Genomic DNA, 20,960 nt, shown 5'->3' with positions numbered 1-20,960 from the left:
CTTTGGTAGACAAACCAATATATTAGTCAAATACTATATAGTAGTTAACTCACTAGATTATTATTATATACAATTAACTCACTAGATTATTATTATATACAATCTTATCATTACTTTTATAACATTATTAACAAAAAAAATTGTACTAAAATATGATTTTATACAATTTTATCATATTATAAGATGTATATTTTATAAATTTCAGATTAATATAAAATATATAGTTTTAGGTCAACTATAAGATATAACTTTATAAAATTTTATCACATAATAAAGTATATATAATTCAAATTTATATGACTATGTAGTTTTATGCCAAATTATTTAATCATTTTTTAAAAATAAAGTTTAGTACTAATTTTATACATATTTATCATATAGATAGTATACTATTTTATAAGTATGTACTATAAAATTAGAATATGATATGTGTAACATGTTTTATTTGATCATTTTCTAATTCAAATTAATTATCTATAGTGGGATTTGTTAATCAAAAAGATTTTGCAACAACTCCATATATTTATTTTTTCCTTATTATCTATTATTTAATATTTAAGTTTGTATAGTGATATTTGTTTTATCAAAAATCAATTGCAATCAACTGAAGATATATCTTTTTCTATAATATCATGCATTTAATATTTAAATATTTATATAACAATATTTTTCAATATAAACTATTAAAACAGAAATACAAATTTATATTGACCCTAACTTTTCCTAAATATTTACAATCTACCACTGAGGTACTAACTATTTATTTAACACAAATATGCTTTTATTAGTTTCTAAATTTTGATAATAATAATATCTAAACGAATTATACCATAACTAGCTACTTTCCTATTTAAAATGATCTTGGCAAACAATAATTAATTTACTGTCGAAAAATCATAAATTCATAACTATCTTCAGTATCATCTTCCTAAAAATATCTTTGAATATTCGTTTTTAAATTATATCCAGTGAAAAATATATTATTAGCTAAAGAATCATACACTACTAAAAGGAGGATAATCTGATCAGGGAGAGCGTCCACCTGGGAATTAAAATTCGACCAATCAGGTTGCCTGTTTCTTCCACGTCAGATTAAATTGGGCTAACAATTTGTTTGTTCTTTTTTTTGATAGATTTGGCCCATAAGCCCCATAATTTAGACGACACGGGAATCACCATCGCATCGACAAACCCTAGCTTCCTTCTCTCTTGCGCAGACAGCCGATCTCATCTCCTTCGTCTTTTCCACTTCCTTCTGTTTATCGTCTCAAGTCTGTGCAATCAAACCTCCATCAAAGGGGCATAGGTGGTCTGGGTGCAGAGTTTGCTGATATATTTAGAAGAGCTTTTGCTTCTCGTGTATTTCCACCTTATGTCACGAGCAGGTTCTGTGATTTATCTTTAAGCAAATGTTAGACTTTCGTTATGGATTTTTCTTTTATGTTAGTTTTTTTTTTAGCACGTTAAGGGAATGCTTCTTTTTGGACCTCCTGGTACAGGAAAAACCCTTATGGCACGGCAAATTGGAAAGATGCTGAATGGAAAGGATCCAAAGGTATTTCTGATCACTGTGTGATGAACTTTGTTACACTTATAGGTGGTCTCCCTTTTGCGAGAACCTGTTACTGTCTGTTTAGTTTTCTTCATACATTAGTAGCTTAAATCTCCAGCTTTTGTTTGCTACAACTGATTTACTTTCTTTTAGTGTTTGATTAACTTAGTTTCTTAGTTGATTCACTGCTATTGTTCCAGAAACCAACATGTTTAATGCTTCTGGTTTTATTTTGCTGGCATAATAGATCGTTAATGGTCCTGAGGTTCTGAGCAAGTTTGTTGGTGAGACAGAAAGAATGTAAGAGACTTATTTGCTGATGCTGAGCAAGACCAGAGGACCCTTGGTAAGAAAAAATTGTTCTCCCTGATCTGTGTTTTCTTTTTCTACGTATGTGCTAATGAGGCACTCTTATTTTATTTCTCAGGTGATGCGAGTGATGTACACGTCATTATATTTGATGAAATCGATGCTATTTGTAAGGTATGCGACTTTGACTATACAGTAGATAAATTTTGCTAGCTTGAAGTTGTAAATATGTTTTTAAGTATGACGACCAGCCCCATTGATTCCGGTTAATAGAGTTTGGATATTGATTGTCATGATCTGCTGGTTATATGAGTTTTAAACAAAAATAATTACAATTGTATGCTTTGTAATTTTCAGTCAAGAGGCTCGACCAGAGATGGCACAGGTGTCCATGATAGTATTGTGAACCAGCTTTTGACAAAGGTCAGTCAAAGATCTTGGCTCTTGCTAATATCTGTTAATTCGGTGTTTTCACGGATGTGGATAACACTTCTTTTCCAGATAGATGGTGTGGAGGCCTTGAACAATGTTTTGCTTATTGGAATGACAAAAAGAAAGGATTTGCTTGATGAAGCTCTTTTAAGGTATATCGATCTTGTGTAATAGATAGTTACCGATTCTTTTATCCTCCAGTTACATAACCGCAATGTTGTGAAGTAGGTTTTATACCTTAATTTTCGTTAATGTTCACTTGAGAAGGTACTATACAAAGTGTATTCACTGCATGCGCCTCTTATTTTTATTATTTTGACTATAGGCCGGGAAGATTGGAGGTTCAAGTTGAGATAAGCCTTCCTGATGAAGCTGGACGTTTCCAAATTCTTCAGATTCACACAAACAAGATGAAGGAAAATTCTTTCCTTGGTCATGATATCAATCTCCAAGAGCTTGGTATGGATTCTTAGATGATAATTCTTCAAATCATGGAATGTATTCATGTCTTTATTTTTGACTAGATACTTACTCGCATAAGTGTGTCACTGACGTGATATGCCAATATTTTCTGGCAGCTGCTCGAACAAAAAATTACAGTGGGGCGGGGCTTGAAGGTGCTGTTAAAAGTGCTACATCATATGCGTTAAACAGACAGTTAAGCATGTATGATCTTACAAAGCCAGTGGAAGAAGAGAACATTAAGATCACGATGGAGGATTTTCTCCATGCAATCCATGAAGTTCAGCCTGCCTTTGGAGCCTCCACAGATGACCTGGAGTGCTGCAGGTAATTTTTTGTCATAAATGTTTGGTGGTCTTGACGATTTTGGATACTTCTTGATAGAATGCCCCTTTGAACATAAGATATGCTAGGACGTTGCTGCTATGGTCAATGCATCTGAGGTGAAAGATGAACCAGCTCAGGTAATTATTAATTAGTTTTAATACAATACTAAGTACGTACAATGCTCTTACTCTTTCCTAATTGTATGCAGCTTTTTTGACTGCATAGCTACCATTGATAACGTTGTGTGGGACTCTAGATGTAATGAAGAAACTTTTCATTTCCTAAGGAAGTCATTCAGGTGCAGGATATTTGTTAGAGTTACTCCACTGCACATTCGTTTTATCTTAATAATATATTTTAAGAATGGTTACTAACACTTATGATTGTTGTGGTTCTTTCAGGCTGAATACTTCAGACTTCTACTCAAACAAGTTACGTAGTTGGTTTTGTCATTTTCCGCTGTGTTTTTTTTCGTTCGCTTGCCTCTTCTTTCTTTCTTTCACTACTTATTCAAAAGGGTAACCAGAAGTATTGCATTCACCTGATTGAGCTACTTAACAATCGGTATGTCAACTAAACTTTTTCTCATTAGTGCTCTTATGTAATTGTTCAGTTTTATCTTTAATTCTTGAACTGATTGTTGCCTTTGTTTTTGGTCCTGCAGTGTTTGTTCTCTTTAAAGTTACCTAACTGCAAGAGCATGCCTCTTGATACCAGGCAACGTGATTTGCCTCCTCAACCTTGCTTTGAGGATAACGCAGCTCGAACTGTCCCTCTCCCTGAGCTCGGGAGACCATATGCAGCTGAGCTTCAGGCTCGCTGTTTGCAGCCATCGCCACTCCAGTCTCTTCTGTGGAGTCATCATGATAAGGAGTCTTGTGGAAAACGGTTCTCGATGTCTGACATGAGGTCTTGGTGCGCTGCTGCTGCTGCTACTCCACATGGAGCATTAGAGTCTTCTCAGAAAGGACTTATGATATTCGATCAGTCAGGAAACCTGATAGCTGGAAGCTCAATGAAATCTTTGCCACTGGAATTGTCTTGGGAGGCTACCAAGCCGTTATGAGTGTGATTTTCTTCTGGGTGATTCACAAGACTGACTTCTGCTCGGTATGTGTTAGGGAGATTGTATAGATAAATATATTGTGTAAGAAACTAATACTTACCTTTTACTTACAGGACAAGTTTGGTGTAAGGTCAATCAGGGACAATAACGATGAACTAATGTTTGCTGTGTACCTACAAGTTAGTATCATCAGCCAAGCGCTTATATTCGTCACGAGGTCAAGGAGTTGGTCATTTGTTGAACGTCCTGGGGCGCTTCTGATGATTGCATTCGTCATTGCACAACTGGTAATTAATTAAGAACATCATATATTTTCAAAGAATTCAAGAAAAAAAACTCATCTCACTCTTCCTTCCAAACGCAGATTGCTACTTTGATTGCAGTGTATGCAAACTGGACATTTGCAAAGGTGAAGGGTATAGGTTGGGGATGGGCTGCTGTGATTTGGGTTTACTGTATTTTAACATACATCCCACAAGACATTTTGAAGTTTGCCATTAGATACATCTTGAGTGGAAAGGCTTGGGTCAGCATGTTTGACAAAAGGGTACGTACACACAGCTAACTCTCTTTTACATCTTGATGGTTAACATAATACTCATTGCTTCTGCTGTTACTTTGTGAGCAGAGCGCTCTGACGACCAGGAGAGATTACGGTGCTTGAGAAAGACAAGCTTAGTGGGCGAGAGAACAAAGGACGCAGCACGGTCTGCAGACAAGACAAGAGGTCAACGTCTTCCCAGATAACGAGGGTTACAGTGAGCTGTCTCAGATTGTTGAGCTGTCTCAGATCGTTGAGCAAGCCAAGAAAAAGGCCGAGATAGCTAGTTAGGTAAGTGTACTTTGATGAAATCGATTTCAATGGAAGAAACTAGAAGTTGCTTGATTCTTATTGGTGAATGCTTTGTTTTGACAGGCTTAGGGAGATTCACACATTTAAGGGACATGTTGAATCAGTCGCAAAGCTAAAGGGCTTGGACATTGATACATCAAGACATCACTACACTCTGTAGTTGCCATAACTATTCCCAAAAACTCTCTTTTTTAATTGTTAGTCATTGTTCCTAAACTTCTAAAATAGAGCTTTGCATTTGCCTTTGAAAAAACAAGGCTTTTGCGTTAAGAGTATATATATATATATTTTAAATTGTTCATGCAATTGAATTGGTTTTCCAAAAATTATCAGTTTAATATCAAATACAAAGCTTGGGTTGCCAAAATCATAGAATAAAGGGTAAGCTTTATATATTATAACACACCTGAACGTGAAATTTTATATTACATATGTATATGTTTTCTTATCCTATCCACAAGAAAGCACTCAAGCTTGGGCTTTATAATTCACACATGCACTTACATGTTATCTCTTCTCACACTCAGAGTTTGACTGGTTTCCCCGCTACTACCCGCAAACGCAGCTTTTGCGGTTGGTAATGGTTGACAGCGTTTCGAAATAATTATACAAACCGCTATAAATCGCTTCAAACCGCTCTGAACCTCTTAAAATCAAAAGCTGTTTCCAGGTAGCGTTTACGGGTAGTATATTTTTTTTTTTTTAAAACCATATAAATACAAATATAAAAATAGGAGATAAATTTTTTTTTTAAATGGAATTATAAAAATACTTAAATATATCTATTATATTTTAGTTAATATTCTAAAATTTTAAAAATTTGAAACTATAACTTTCTAAATATAATTTTCATATTTATTATAATATTATGATTTTTGATATCTTTAGATAAAGAATGTTTATTATCGGAACAATTTTTTTGTCTTCTAACCTATACAAACTAAAAATAGGTTACAAAGGCAGCATATATAGTTATTTCTGGGGAGCATATAGCCACATTAATCTTACTAATATGCTGATAAAAATTCCTCTTACCAACTTTACTAACACATAAATCTCTTCTGTAAGCTATACTAATCCAAAACACTATACATATAGCGGAACCACAAACATTTTGTATAGGGTCAGAATTTTTTTATGAGGTCCAAATTTATTTTTTATGGGATCAAAAGAATTTTTTTTACAAAAACAATATTATTTTTTTTTTAAATAGTGGGGTCAGCTAAACCCGCTCTCCGTATGTTGCCTCCGCCCTTCAAGATAAACTTCTCAACTAAAACACAAAAATTTACAAGTATTGGGGTGATTGGTTGGGTTGTAACTGTAGAAAATTTACTTTAGCATTTTGTCTGTAGGATTTTTGATTTAGCTTTAAGTGATGTAGCTTTAAAATTTCCTACAGCTAAAAAAATGGGGCTTTAGAAAATAAGATTTTTACAACCATTTTTTGTGTGTTTTTGCTGTAGCTTTAATTTTTTGGTTGTAGATTTAAAAACCAAGATAAATCATGATTGGTAGTAGTTAAGGTTGTAGATGAAAATTAAAGTTAAAGTCACTTCCTACAATATTTCCTAAATATTTTGGCCATTGAAAATTATAATTATGTTTTAGCTTCATTTAACTACTCTGGGAGATGGTCTATCCGTAAACCATACCTCTTTTTAGAGATTAATCTAGAACTTTCTGTAAGTATGGGATATCCTCAGATTGATCAAAAACAATAAAACACGTTTGATTTTCTTTAATCAACAGAAAAGTAAACAAAAATTAGAAGGAGTAGATATAAGAAAATATGAAAGAAAGAAAAGATATGGTCAAATAAAATGCGTCATTTTATTTATTTTAATAAGATACCTATTACTATGATATTGTGTATAAACTTAAAGTATTAATTTTAAAAGAAATAAATAAAATTGATATTACTTAATTTTAGTTTAAGTATTTAAATAATGATATGAAAATATATTATAACAATTTCAAATATTCAGATCTAAAAGTGTATTAAATTTACATATATACAAAAGTGTAGTTTTTTAAAAGTTCAAATAAAGATGCAGCTTTCAATAAAATCTCATATAATTTTTAAACTTTTTTATAATCTAAAATACATAAAATACATAGTCTTCCTCTAGAATCACATATTTTCAGTGAATATTATAAAATATTAAATAAGAGACATATAAAAACATACACATGATATAAATAACACATATAACGAAAACAATATGTGATGTTGAGATTAATAATATATTTTATAATAAACTAAATATGTAAAAATATTTTTGAGAATAACTTAGGTTTAAAAAATTCTTTATTAATTTCACATTGTTTAATATCCCATACATATTTTAGATAGTAGAAGACAACAAATTGTGAGTTTTACTCATTTTAATTCAATTTATTATTTATAACATAGATGTAATATATTGTAATATACATATAAAATATATGTTATTCGTATATAGTCCCGGGCGTAGCCCGGGCAAAATCTCTAGTATTAGTTAATATCCTCATAACTTTGAGAATACACTAAAACTTAAATACCCTAACACTATAAATTATACTACTAATAATTTTCCTAAATATTTAACGGATTTTTCTTACTTCAAACTTTATATGACATATACATATTCTTTTTACTTTAATAAAATATATTAAGTACTATACTAATTAATAATAATAATAATAATATAATATAATATAATATATACCTATTAAATTTGTTTTAAAAACTTCATATATTAAGTAATTTTCATATAAAAATGAAAAGCATAGCATATCATTTTGCTAGGAAACATGTGCGTTTTTAAAATAGATATAGTAATCTTCACAAGCATATTAGATAACATGATTTATAAATAAAAAAAAATGATTTTTATAACATACCATCAATGTTTTAAAAACCGGATCGGGTGATGAACCTATGAAACATATAAATTATAGTTCAATTTGGGTCAAAAAGTTCAAATAGTTTTAATAATAATGTTTTATAAATATTTATGTATATGTATGGTAAAATCATTTGAATATATATATATATATATAATTATATATGTACTTTACTATTTCTACAATTTATAGTATTGAAAATTAAATGATACTTAAGAATTTTGTTTTCTTTCTATAACAACTATCCATTTATCCACATTTCTTCTTCATTTTCATCTTAAATCTTTATGCAAAAAAAAAACTTTTTTAACACTTTTAGAATTATGTATACAAAACTTTTCTTCTTTGTATTATCTATCATTATATACACTCTAATAACAAATTTCTAAATCAATGCACACTGAATGAAAAAAAAAACCTGTTCGGGAATGCGCTAGGCACTAGTCGGACAGTCGGGTTAGAACTAGCGCGTAAAGAGAAAATCGGAGATTAATCAGAAATTATGCAGGGCGGAATTTTTAGATTGTTTACTATGTTATAAAATATGTTAATATTTAATTGTGTAAAACATTTATACATTTTCATGTTAAAGATTGTATAAAACACAAAAAATAGAATATATAAACTTAATGTAGTGTAATTTTCATCAAAATTATATAAATGATATTTATAAAATTTTAGATCAAATAAACAAATAAAAATATTATTAAAATAAAATTAAAAAAAATAGATTAGGCGGCCGCAGCTAGGCGGTCTAGACGGAGTCCGATTTTTAAACCGATTTGGCATAAATCGGAGCGGAAGAGTGACGCGTAGCGCCCAGACGGCCGCCTTGGCGGCTAGGCGGCCGATTTTTAGAACAGGGCAAAAAACTATATTTGATGTACTACCGCTAAAGGAAATATCATTGAAATATAACTGAATTTGTAATCAAGTTTTTCAATAGAATTGAATAATCAGTTCTAACTTCTAACGATTTTATTGGTTTTTGGCTAATTTTATTTGTTCAGCACAAATTTATTTTAAGAATAACATGTACCCGACTAAACAAAGGAATCACGGTTGAACCGTTCCAACCAGCCGGTCCAATTAATAAAATAATCCATATCATTTTATTGTCTAAATATTTAAAAGCAATATACTAACACAATGTAAACACAATTAAAAACCATGATCAATCTTAATTTGGTCTTTAAAAGTAAAAATTTATCCGTGCAAATGCACAGGTTAAAATCTATTTAATCTTAAGAGGTAATATACTCTCGATATATTTTCTTTTATTATTATTAAAATATATCTTTGCTAACAAGATATTTTATAAAAAATCTTAACTTAGAAATAGGATAATTAATTAGATAATATTATATTTCTTAGCATATTGTGAAAGCTAGATCATTTAGTAACGTCTTCCAACCTAATATATAAACAAGCCATTCTCAGCACTCAGCAGAGACAAAACCATTTCTCTATGAAATTTTTGTTGCTTGATTTATTAGTTTTATATTATTTTGAATGTTAAGCATATATATATATATATTTGTATTATTTTGAATGTTAAGCATATATATATATATATATATATTTTATCCGGTTTGCTTATTTTGATTTTGTTTTTTATTGCAGGTTAACCATTTCTTCAGGAAATTAGGAAATGATAAGCTGAATGCTGAAGATATGGAAGCTACAATTGACAATGTCAATTTTTATTGCTGTCAATTTCGTTTATTTTTGGTATGATGCTAAAAGTTTTTTTTCTTTCTTTTGATTACATGGCTGCTAAGTTGCTTGATTATATAAGTGACAAGGATTTCTTCGCCGAGTTCTCTGCCTCCAGTGTTTATGCTAATTCTTTAAAATGGGGATTTGGAATGGCTTTAACATGACGAGATACATGCATCTCTAAACATGGTTTTCTGCAAGAAGAAGCAAGCATGTATGCTATTATTTTCAAAGCTCAAAGGAAAAACCGGTGGCCACATAACTTCTAATGGATGGTATGCTTGAAATGATTTTCAAAGTTTGTTTAAATGATTTTTTTTCTTGCTTGAAAAAGGTTTTCTGTTATATTTTTTTTGGTTTTTAACATTTTTATTATAATCTTGTGGTTGCAGCTGAAAGAGTGTACTGACAATTAGACAAATACACAAGATCTGAGCAACATTAAGCCTGTTAGGCAAACAAAACTCAGTTTTTTAAAAATTATTTGTTCACATGATTTTATAATCATTGTATCTTATTATAGAAAAAAAAAACTAAACCTTGATCACAAAATTTTATGTGAGACTTTTAACAGTGATAGTAATTTATACTCCCTCTGTTTACAAATATAGGTAGTTTTAGCAAAAAGAGTTTGTTTCACAATATAAGTAATTTACATATTTTAATGCACCTTTTTTATTTATTGTATATTGTGTGACCAATAAAATAATGTTAAGTTTTTTACAATTGGTTGAATCAATTGATTAAATGATATTTTTTTTAGATAACAAATTTCTAAATATTTGTGCTTTTAAGAAAAATTACTTATAATTAAAAACAGAGGGAGTACTTGTTTTGAAAAATTCAAAATACAACATATACAAAAAAGTTCTAAATTTTTATTATATGATTAACGTAACTGTGTAATTTATTTTAATAATAAATAATTAAACAAAAATGATAGAAATTATACAGAGTGTTTGCAAATCTTTATTATTTAGAATCATTAATAACCATATATATATATATTAATCACATTAGGTAATTCCGTATGTTTTATTTAAGAAAATAATATATAATAATTTCAATTTGATAAATGAATTGTCTATAATGGACATGCTATATCATATAACATTTTCTATCAATTTAATTTTGGACTAACAAAATTCTCAATTGATTCTCAAGATGCCACATAAGCAAAATTAGCATTTCAATTACGTGACAACTCAGCAGAGCATTTTTTTAATTAGTACAAACTACAAATTATAACTTTTAATTGTTTCTCTATTAATATATAGGAGATTTTCCTAATTACTTTTCCACCTGTTAGATCGCGGACAAGATTTTTTCGCCCTGAATCAATGCAGACTTCCAAGATCTCCCTTTTAATATGTACGAGTCTACATAAGTCTGTGAATGTTTGCTGTAAAAAAAAAATGTACATAAAAGCATTTGGAAATTGGTTCAGCCTCCAAAGTTGTTTAGTGAACTTGACTTGACTGGTCATTATAAAACTATAATCATAAAATACTTGTTATTTAGTTTTGTTTATGTATATGTTAACAAAATTGAAATTTAGGTCCTTTTCGTTTTAGTTAGATTTTAGTCAAAATAAATACCACACACATAAAATGAAAAACATTTAGAATAATAATGCATCATACTTGTAGGGTGTTGAATTTGAAATTTGAAATGATTTTTACTAAATGAAAAACCTTATATAATTAGAAATAAGTTTCAACTTAAAAAAAACAAAACAAATTAGTGTCACTGGAAGATGATTTAAATATGTACTTTAGAGTATACTGTCATTTAAAAAATATTTTAAGCACATTTTATGAGTTATTTATGATTTTAATGAAATAAAAGTTTCTCTGAATGAGTTTAATGAAACCAGAGCATAGTTTTCACTCTGGTCGATCTAAGATCTTTGATGGTTACATATGCTATGTTTATTTCTTTGATTTTATTTACTGTTGGAGTCTGAATAAGTTGAGAAATGCGCAATTCTAGATTGTTTGTGAATATGACACCAAACACTCTATACTAAAGATAGTTAAAAAAAAATTATAATGCTACTATATACACAAATGTGTCTAATTTTATTTGGAGATGCAATTATATTATTATTATCTCACGGGAATTTAAACAATATTACAGATATATATGAAAATTGTTTAGAACAACAGTTTGGGGTATTATAATTAGAAGAATTTTTTTATTTGCAAATCATATTAGGACAACTACAGAGACGCATATTGTTAGACTGAGAAGTGCAAGTGCAGGAGATTGGGCCAAGCCTTACATATGGATACCAAGTATTTAACAAGTCATTTACACATTGTTGTGCTCCATCATTTGAGCATGAACCACTGAACGCTTGTTTTTTTGATGGGCACCACGGCTTTATCTGCCCAGTAGTCACACTTAGTTCTTCACCTATAATTCATCAATATAAAACTGAATTAAACAAAGTTGGTTTGGGTTAACTTGGAATATGATGAGCAAAATGGTTATCTCAGTATGATGATAAGACCTTGAGAGAAGTGGCTTGGGAGTAAAGAGGATAAGATACAACAAGCCAAGAAGATTGCAGCCAACCTCATCTTTTCTTTTGTTTATTCTCTCCTCTCTCTGTATGTCTCTTTGTGTTTTATAATATATTTTGCTATATAACTAGTGGCTAACAAGCACTAATATATATATATATATATATATATAGTAGATTTGATTCTGTTCAGAGTAAAAATAAAGCCATATTTTATAGCAATCTTTCTTATAAATCAAACCATTCAAATTGATATTTTATTACTAATAGCTATAAGAAACAAAAAGAATCTATGTTAAACTATTCAAAGAAAATTTAATAAATAATAAGATATATTTTAGATGATCTTTTGATTCAGGTTATCTAGATTTGTTTCTAAATAGGTTTACATAAAATCAAATTTTAATTATTTCATTTTAGATACGTGTAGATTTGGTTTTAATGTATCAAAACTATAAAAAAAGAATAATATAACTTTAGGTCTTATATATCAAGATCTGTTAAATATCTAGAAAATATAAAATATGCTTTATATATATATATATATATTATTTTAAAGTTTGACAGAAATATTGAATGAATTTTAGTTCTTTGTAGATATTTTATTTTCAAAATGTATAATTTACTTTAGAAATCTTTATTAAAATTTCATAAATTTGATTTTTAGTATTTCTAGATATTCGTGTTAGGGAATAGGGATAATTAATCAGATCTTGTAGTTGTAGGTAGGTTTTTAGCGTTCGGATATTTGTTCGGATTTATGTCGGTATTTTGGTGTTAGAGTCTAGAATCCGTTCGGATATTTTTATGTATCGAATCAGGTTCAGATATTTTTAGTTTGTGGTTAAGTTATTTTGGATCGGGCTCGGCTATTTAGATTTTAAAAATAAAATTCAAATTATTCATTGGTAAGGTTTTTTGTATTTAAAATTTTACCATTAACTTAACTGGTTTTCTAATTTTTAATAGGTTAAACAATTAATAGGTTTGTAGATAAAAATTTGAAAATATAAAGAAAATAATTTGGCTGTTGTCTTGCAGTTTTGAATACAACTTTTGTTACTTCATGAAACAAGAAGCTTTTCACATATATTTTAAGCAAGTAGAAAATCACTTTGTCTGCAATTATATGTATATTATATGATCTTTGAACCATATGCAGCAAATATTTTGAATAAAATGAAAGAAAGAAAAGAAACAAAAAATATAAGGTTAAGTATGCATATGTTTGGTTATCTTCGGATATCCATTCGGGTTAGGATATAACCCATTTGGGTTTTGTTATACAATCTCTTGTAACTCAATACCAGTTCGGGTAATTTTTCACTTCAGTTTGAATTTCGGTTTAGGTTTTAAGGGACAGGTTCGGATAGGAGTTTGAGTATTAGGTAAAATAACCAGGTCTAGTTGTGGAAGTAATATCTTTGCCGTCATAATTCGCTTAGTTTAGGATTAGACATGAGATTAGGCTAAAAGAGGTGGAGTTTCTGCTAACTGGAAATTGCATCAAGTTAATGAAACTATTGAAATTTCCGCCTAACGTTCCAAATGGTGATCCATCAAAGCTTAAGGGTTGATAGATGCAAAAGGAACCATCGATGAAGCTTGACAAGTCTGGTAGCGGCGTGAGCGCAGATCATGGATCTGCATGTGCCGACTAGGGCTAGGATTTATTATCTGGAATCCGGATCGATGCGGATCCGCTCCGAAAGTAAGAAATCTAAGGTGTCCGGATCCTGATAGTAAAATGTCAGATCCGTCGAATTCAATTCAGACTCCAAATATCTTGATTTTAACTCTAGATCCGCATTTTTTAAATACATTAAATTTAAAATTTTATTAATAATTATACATTATATTAATCTTCCAATATAATATTTTATTTTAATGTTTATAATCTTATATATATTTTAGATATTTTTCTATAAATATTTAATTTATATATTAGTTTTAAAATTTAGCATTTTAAAACTATTTTCTAACTTTTTTTTACGGATCTGAATCCAGATCCGGATACTTGCAGATATTACAATATTTAGATGGATATCTGAAACTCAGATATCCGGAAGTCACTGATTCAGATACTAAGATCACGGCTTCTACGAATCCGTATCCAGATCCAAATACCTTAAATTCTTTGAATATCTGGATCCATCTCACCCTTAGTGTTGTCTGCACAAAGATTATCCATCTCGAGTGATGATGTATGGCGATACGCTTGTTTTTATTTCTTTTCCCATAATCAGTATATTGGGTCTGGGTAAAAGGGTTTAAAATGTATATCAATGTATATTGGAGAATATGTATGTCAATCTTTGTTGTATTTTCTCTTATGAGTTTTTTTTATGAAAGAAGTTGGTCGACAAAAAATAATTAAGTTGATGAGATGGACAGATATATCTGGAACTAGGTCGCACGAAATCTTCAGACGTATACTTCCCGTTTCGGAACCGAAATCTGATTCATGTGTAAGCCTTGTGTCTTTGAATCACGCTTCCAAAACACTTATGTTTTGTTTGGAATCACGCTTCCGTTTAAAAAAATGATGTCAAAAATAAATAAAAAATATAAAATCATGTTTTTTTTTTATATAAATCGAAAACTTAATGGGAAATACCCTAGGATAACACTAAAAAATTTTCTTTTGATAAAAAAAAAAGTCTCTATCACAAATATAGACTCTAAGAATCAAAATGACCAAAATATTCATTAAAGAGGTAAATATACACTTATACTCCTAGAGTTAACTAATTCAAACCTTAGGGTTTAGAGTTAAGGGAGTGAGAATTTGAGTTTGAGGTTTAATATTTTATAAAATAGAAAATAAATATTAAAAATTTTAAAAATAGTTTCAAAAAGTATTTTCGAATTACAAAAAAAAAATTTGAAAAAAAAATAAAAACAAAATTTGAAAACAAAATTATAAAAAAGTTTGAATTTGAAAACATAAAATCTAAAACTATAAAAAAAAGTTATTTTTTTATTTTTTTTATATATCTAGGTTATTAGTGTCCTTTTACCTATTAACTGAAATATTTTGGTCATTTTCCTCTTTGTGGTCTATTTTTGTGACCAAAACTTGAAAATGATCTATTTATGAGAATTGCCCAAACTTAATTGTAATGAAATAGAGAGAATAAAAATATACAAACATTAAAACTGAAATTATCTTTAAGTATTGAGGTTCTATTAGAGATATAACATATATATTCAAATAATATTGTGTCAATTATTTATGAAATGTTAAAAATAATTAATATAATAATTTATAATAAAACTAATTTATGTGTATTTTCACAGCTTTAATATTAAATTATTATAAATGAATAAATAATTTATATTTATTTTCAATCATATATTTTTTCATGAATTTTATAAAATTTATTATCTATATATATATATATGGATATACGCTTCCAACACGTACCGACTTCTTAATTTTTTAAAAAATTCTCGCTTTTGTGCTTTTATACATTTCCGATTCCATGTACTTGCTTCTGATTCCATGTAACATAGGTTTAGAATGCTTAAATTAACATACTCAATTTAAAATGTACTAGTTAATGTTTTAGTGTTATATATATTCAATTTAAAAGTTAAATTGATTAAACAACCAAAAAATTATATTCATTTAAAGATACCATGGCCCGTGGGAGCCGAGCAAAGTTTTTGATAAATCTCGCCAAACCATAAAAGTATACGGGGGTAAGCAACAAAGAGGTAGTGTCTTGTCTCATCGGGCGCCCACATAGAATAAGTTTGAGGTTGACGTTCGAGAAACAGCGGTGGTAAGACTTTCTCTCATTGCTAACAAGGTTAAAATAGAGTAATTAGATACTGAAAAATAAAAATTCCTGTGTGTGTTGAAGTGGCTCGTTGGTAACAGAGCATTGGTCGATGCTTCCGTTAACCAGCGATCGAGTACAGACACATCATACTAGACCAAACCAAAGAAAAAAAAAACAAAATTTTAATTTTCCAAAAAAAAAAAAAAATTCCTACGAAGGTGTCACAAATATTCACCACAAGGTTTGAAAGAGATTGATTGTCCATAAAAGTTTTTCTTTAAAAACAAGAAAAACTGGACCAGAAAGCCCGTACATCTTCCTAGAGAAAAACCCATACCCAACCTCTTTAACCACTAACCTTGGGTCAGTGTTAACATGAATGTGTGGTAACGCTGCAAACTTCCAAAGAATTAAATAAAGTTACGAAGTAATACACAACGTTAACCTAATAGACTAAGAGCCAAAAAAAAGTGTGTCTACCATGTAGTTATCCTTCACATCAGATGCTGAAAGAAAGATTTATGCTTCAGAAACGACCTGACAAATCAACTCACTGGTGTTCATCTGCATAACACTCTGTATAAAATCAGTTGGGAGAGTCAACAAAAAGAAAAGACGGGCAGCCATTATCAGGTATTCAAATAAATCTCATTGCTTGCACACCTTAAGCTTTCTAGTAGTCAGTTAGCTCGTGTTGGTTTGAACTTCATCTTCCACCATCTCCCTAACCTTCATAAAAACAATAAATTACAGGACAACAAACATTCTACATTTACAGTACAGGCCCATCAACTCCCCAACTGGCTTCCTAGAGTCTAGAGTCTGAGCAATCTCACATCCATGTTTGAAGGACATCGGCCTGATTTCAAATCGGAAAAAAAGATCGATGAAATTAGCCAACTTCAGAGAAAAGATTTATTTACTGTTTTCACGACTTCAGATTATGATGGTCAAGGAAAGAAAAACTTGCCTTTTATAGAAATAGAGACACTGCCTTGGTGCAGAAGAATAAGATGCATTCAATAACAGATTGTGCTAGAAGAGAGATGACGGAGTTAAAGAGCACGATAAAAGAGGATGAATCAGAAACGTTTCTGTTTATCTAAAGAGAAGACAGAACGCCAGGTAGAAGATTTACAGAGTGACTCTTAACGTGGATTGAAGGTAACAAACTTAATAGCTGTATCAGAGATTGGAGAAGCTTGGGACTATATTCTTATTTACCCTACTATCTCTCACAAAAATTCTAATAAACCCCACTTCTGATAAATTATATTTTTCTTTTTCTTTTTAATTACAAAAAGTGGCTATATACAAAAACACCCTTAATGAACTTAAACATTTACCTGATCCAACCTAGCTAACCCAACCCCACCCATATCCAATTTGATTATCCGAATCCATATCACGTGTCCCTCTCTTTTTTCACTTACAAAAATCTCTCATCATCTTCTTCTTCATCTCCCTTTTCATCAATTATCGTAGGTGATGATTGTTTCAATAGTTTCTAGTTTTAGATTTTGGTTTCTAGATTTTAATTTTGGTTTTTGCTTTTGCTTTATTTTTTTTATTTTCCAAAAACTATTTAATATATTGCTTTAAAATAATACAATAAAATAGCAATCAATATTTAGATTTAAAATTAAAAATTATCAAAAATTGTGATTATTATTTAAAATAAAATACAATAACATATTTTAGTTATTATATTAAAATTATATTATAGAAAATATTTATAAAATTACGAAAAAATAAAAATATTTAATTTTTTTAATTGTTCATATTTTCTTAAAGATGAATGGCTATTTTTATTTTTCAAGATTAATACAATATATTATATGAATAAAACATATTATGTTTTCTAAATTTTTAGTTATTTTTCATGTGACTAATAATTACAAATATTTAATTATTTTGTTTATAAAAATAAATAACTAATTTTAAAATTAACTAAAACTATTTATAAAATAGAAAATTTTATTTTAGATATATGAACCGCAAATAAATTATTTCACCTTATTATTTAAATGACATCTAAAGTACACAAAATTGTATGATAATTTTATCTTTATGAAAATATTATTAATTAAATGTAGTAGTTTCCTTAAAAAAAACAAAATTCATTTTTTTAATAAAAACTAACAAAAGTTGGTTTTTGGTTTCTCTTCGTAAATTGGTTAAACTTTTTAAAAACTAGTAAATTTTAGGGAATCTATTTGTTAGAAAGCTTAATTGGCAAATGAAATAGTTTTTACAAAAACCAAATCCAAAAGCTAAAACTTGATTGGATTGAAAATGGTTTTTGAAAAAACAAAAAAACAAAAACTAGTCTAAAAACTACAAACAATCAACTTCTTAGTTTTCTTCTTCATGATAACCTTTGGATTCAAAACCCTAAAATTTTGACAATTTTAAAGCTTTTTCCAATTTTCTCCAGAATCTCATTGACTTTCCTACCTCTAATCTCATTGATTTTCTTCATAACTCAGTACACGTTACAGAACTGAAGATTTAATGTCTAAACAACAATTAAAACCCATAAAAACTGAATTTATTTTGAAGAAAATCCATGGCAGCCGCATAAGAAAACTGTAAAATCGGCAAAACCCTAATGGGAAGACGAAGAGATAATTACGAAATTGCCACTGATTTAAAAAAAAAGCAAAAAAGCAATACAGGTAACCGAACCAGACCACGAGTTACCTTTGTGTTTTTTTCACATCAACTAACATATATATACATTGCTATTTAAATAAAACAACATTTTGTAGAGTTACATAACTAAATTTCATATATAAGTTTAATAAAATCCTAAACTTAATCACCAACTAATCTTCGAAAATTCAATTCTTTAACCGAACATACATATCACCCGAACGTACATGAAATTTCTTATTTTAAACTTGATAAATTTTATATAAAAGAGAAAAATATTTTAGTTTAGTAAAATAATTTATATAAATATTTTATGAAATTTCTTTTTGAAATTAACTATTAATTAAAATTTTACTGCAATAATTTATTTTCTTATTTATAAAAATATTATAGTAAGATAAAATGAAATTTATAAAATTATTTCCATAAATTTTAGCAATATTAATCATAAATAATTCTTTTTAAATAGATTTTTTTAAAAAAGAAATTAAAAAAATGGAAAAAAAATTGGAAGAAAAGAACATGGTCTTTAGAGAAAACAGGATGAGACCCACCCGGAGAAAAACAAGAAAATAAAGGAGTAGCGTGGGTCCCGTAACTTTTGAAGAAAAAAAATAATAAAGAATGAAAGGGTAAGAATGGAAGGAAGAAAAATGGAGGGATAGTGAAAACTATTTAAGATTTCATTACTAATTTGATATTTAACACATATACAGACATATAATTTTAAAATATATAAATTAAGGATTGTTAAAGATTTATTTTCAGCAATTTAAGTCTTTTTATAACTAAAAACCTTGTCTAAAATATTTTTAAAACTAAAAAAAAAACAAAAAAAAAAACAAAAAAACATGCCTAAAACATGACAAAAATATTAGGTGGAAAAACATGTTTAAACCGTGACAAATTAACAACATTTTATATCTAACAAATGCTTGAATATTTGCACTTAGTAGTTCTCAAGATTGTAGTAATATTTCTTTCTTCATAGTAATACTTTTGCGAAATTCAACATTTATTAGTAATACCACGTCAAAAATTCAAATTTATAAGTAATACTAATGTATTTAGATATTTTTAGGTTGTATATAACACAATAACAGAAAAACATTTCAGAAAATATATATTTTATGTTATTCACTTCATTATGACCTTACCATCAAAACATTAGTCATAGAAGTATAAGGAGGTTTTCTATGAAAATGAGAAGTTCTCAATCAAATTAACAAATCAAACATATTTTATGTCTAATTTGCTAATTAAACACATATATGAACATATAAATACAAAATATATGAGAACATCTGCCAAAAATAAATAATAAGACGAAAATTAAGATTCTTAGAAACATGCATAACATATAGTAGTTCAAGGTAGTTCAATGTAGATCTACGTCAGTAAAAGGAGTATCTCGAGCTTCTCCTTTCTCTTCATCACATATTGATTTACTCTCTTATATTAGAGCTTCACTTGATAATCTTGAAGGTAACTGATTTTTACTACTAACTCTTTCATCTGATTTTGAAACATCTATGTTATTAACAAGTGTTCTAACAACGCAAGAAATATTAAAGATTTCATGACTAATTTGATATCTAACACATATATAGAAATATAATTTCAAAATATATAAATTATATCTGCTAGAAATATATAATAAGCCAAAAATATAAAGTTCTTACAAATATGCGCAATACATAGTAGTTCAAAGTATAGTCAAGGTAATCCAAAGTAGTTCTAGTAGTCCTAGTAGTCCACAAAACAATATTAAATCTTCAAATCTATATAAAATACTATATAAAAATATAATATTAAATCTTCTAATTTATATAAAATATTATATATCCTTTATTTCATGAAGAATATAATTTTGATATTTTTACAAAGATTAAATTACTTTTAATATAAATTTTTTTTTAATAAATATGTAAATATTTTATAAAATTATTTGATACTATTTGATAAATATTTTATAAAATTATTTGATATTATTTGATAAATATTTTATAAAATCATTTGATATTATTTGATAAATATTTTATAAAAATATTTGATATTATTTGATAAATATTTTATAGAATTATTTGACATTATTTGATAAATATTTTATATAATTATTTGATTTTATTTGATAAATAGTTTATAAATTTATTTGATATTATTTAATTAAAATATTATTGAAATCGTATTTTATTAAAAAAATGAAATGTTTTTGAAATAATTTATATAAATAATTTTAAAATTAGTTGTTTATTAAAATAAAATATCTTATTTTAAGTTTGATCACTTTATATAAAAGAGATAAATTTTAGGTTAGAGAATTTAGTTTATATGTGTATTTTATTAAATTTATTTTTAAAATTAATTGTTGATTAAAATAA

At 28.2% G+C, this 20,960-nt stretch overlaps 2 protein-coding genes and 1 long non-coding RNA gene across 4 annotated transcripts; 2 read left to right on the top strand and 1 right to left on the bottom strand.

The window, feature by feature from the left end:
- Positions 1 to 1,298: 1,298 nt before the first annotated feature.
- Positions 1,299 to 2,977, top strand: LOC106420330. The gene is made up of 7 exons (XR_007314769.1): positions 1,299 to 1,555; positions 1,800 to 1,898; positions 1,980 to 2,035; positions 2,219 to 2,284; positions 2,363 to 2,445; positions 2,619 to 2,752; positions 2,872 to 2,977. It is a non-coding gene; the product is annotated as an uncharacterized LOC106420330 (long non-coding RNA).
- Positions 2,978 to 3,308: 331 nt separating this feature from the next.
- LOC125576406 (ATPase 1, plasma membrane-type-like) lies at positions 3,309 to 4,980 on the top strand. The gene is made up of 6 exons (XM_048736432.1): positions 3,309 to 3,380; positions 3,484 to 3,646; positions 3,747 to 4,192; positions 4,262 to 4,435; positions 4,513 to 4,695; positions 4,777 to 4,980. Exons 3-6 carry the CDS (start codon positions 4,145 to 4,147, stop codon positions 4,810 to 4,812), a joined length of 441 nt encoding a protein of 146 aa, XP_048592389.1. The 5' UTR covers positions 3,309 to 3,380; positions 3,484 to 3,646; positions 3,747 to 4,144; the 3' UTR covers positions 4,813 to 4,980.
- Positions 4,981 to 11,685: 6,705 nt separating this feature from the next.
- On the bottom strand, positions 11,686 to 16,782 carry LOC106374836 (defensin-like protein 245). Of its 2 annotated transcripts, XR_007314768.1 has the most exons (3): positions 16,588 to 16,782; positions 12,125 to 16,488; positions 11,686 to 12,027 (listed from the first exon to the last, which is right to left on the bottom strand). XR_007314768.1 is itself a non-coding variant. In XM_013814775.3 (2 exons), exons 1-2 carry the CDS (start codon positions 12,192 to 12,194, stop codon positions 11,807 to 11,809), a joined length of 291 nt encoding a protein of 96 aa, XP_013670229.2. In that variant the 5' UTR covers positions 12,195 to 12,262; the 3' UTR covers positions 11,686 to 11,806. The 2 variants fall into 2 exon arrangements, 1 of the variants encoding a protein (XP_013670229.2); XM_013814775.3 differs by lacking the exon at positions 16,588 to 16,782 and having other exon boundaries at positions 12,125 to 12,262.
- Positions 16,783 to 20,960: the final 4,178 nt, after the last annotated feature.

This window comes from Brassica napus, chromosome A1 (genome assembly GCF_020379485.1).
Source record: "Brassica napus cultivar Da-Ae chromosome A1, Da-Ae, whole genome shotgun sequence".
NCBI classification, from domain to species: domain Eukaryota; kingdom Viridiplantae; phylum Streptophyta; class Magnoliopsida; order Brassicales; family Brassicaceae; genus Brassica; species Brassica napus.
Note: the sequence above shows the minus strand (reverse complement) of the source record. Positions and strands in the feature narration are given on the sequence as shown.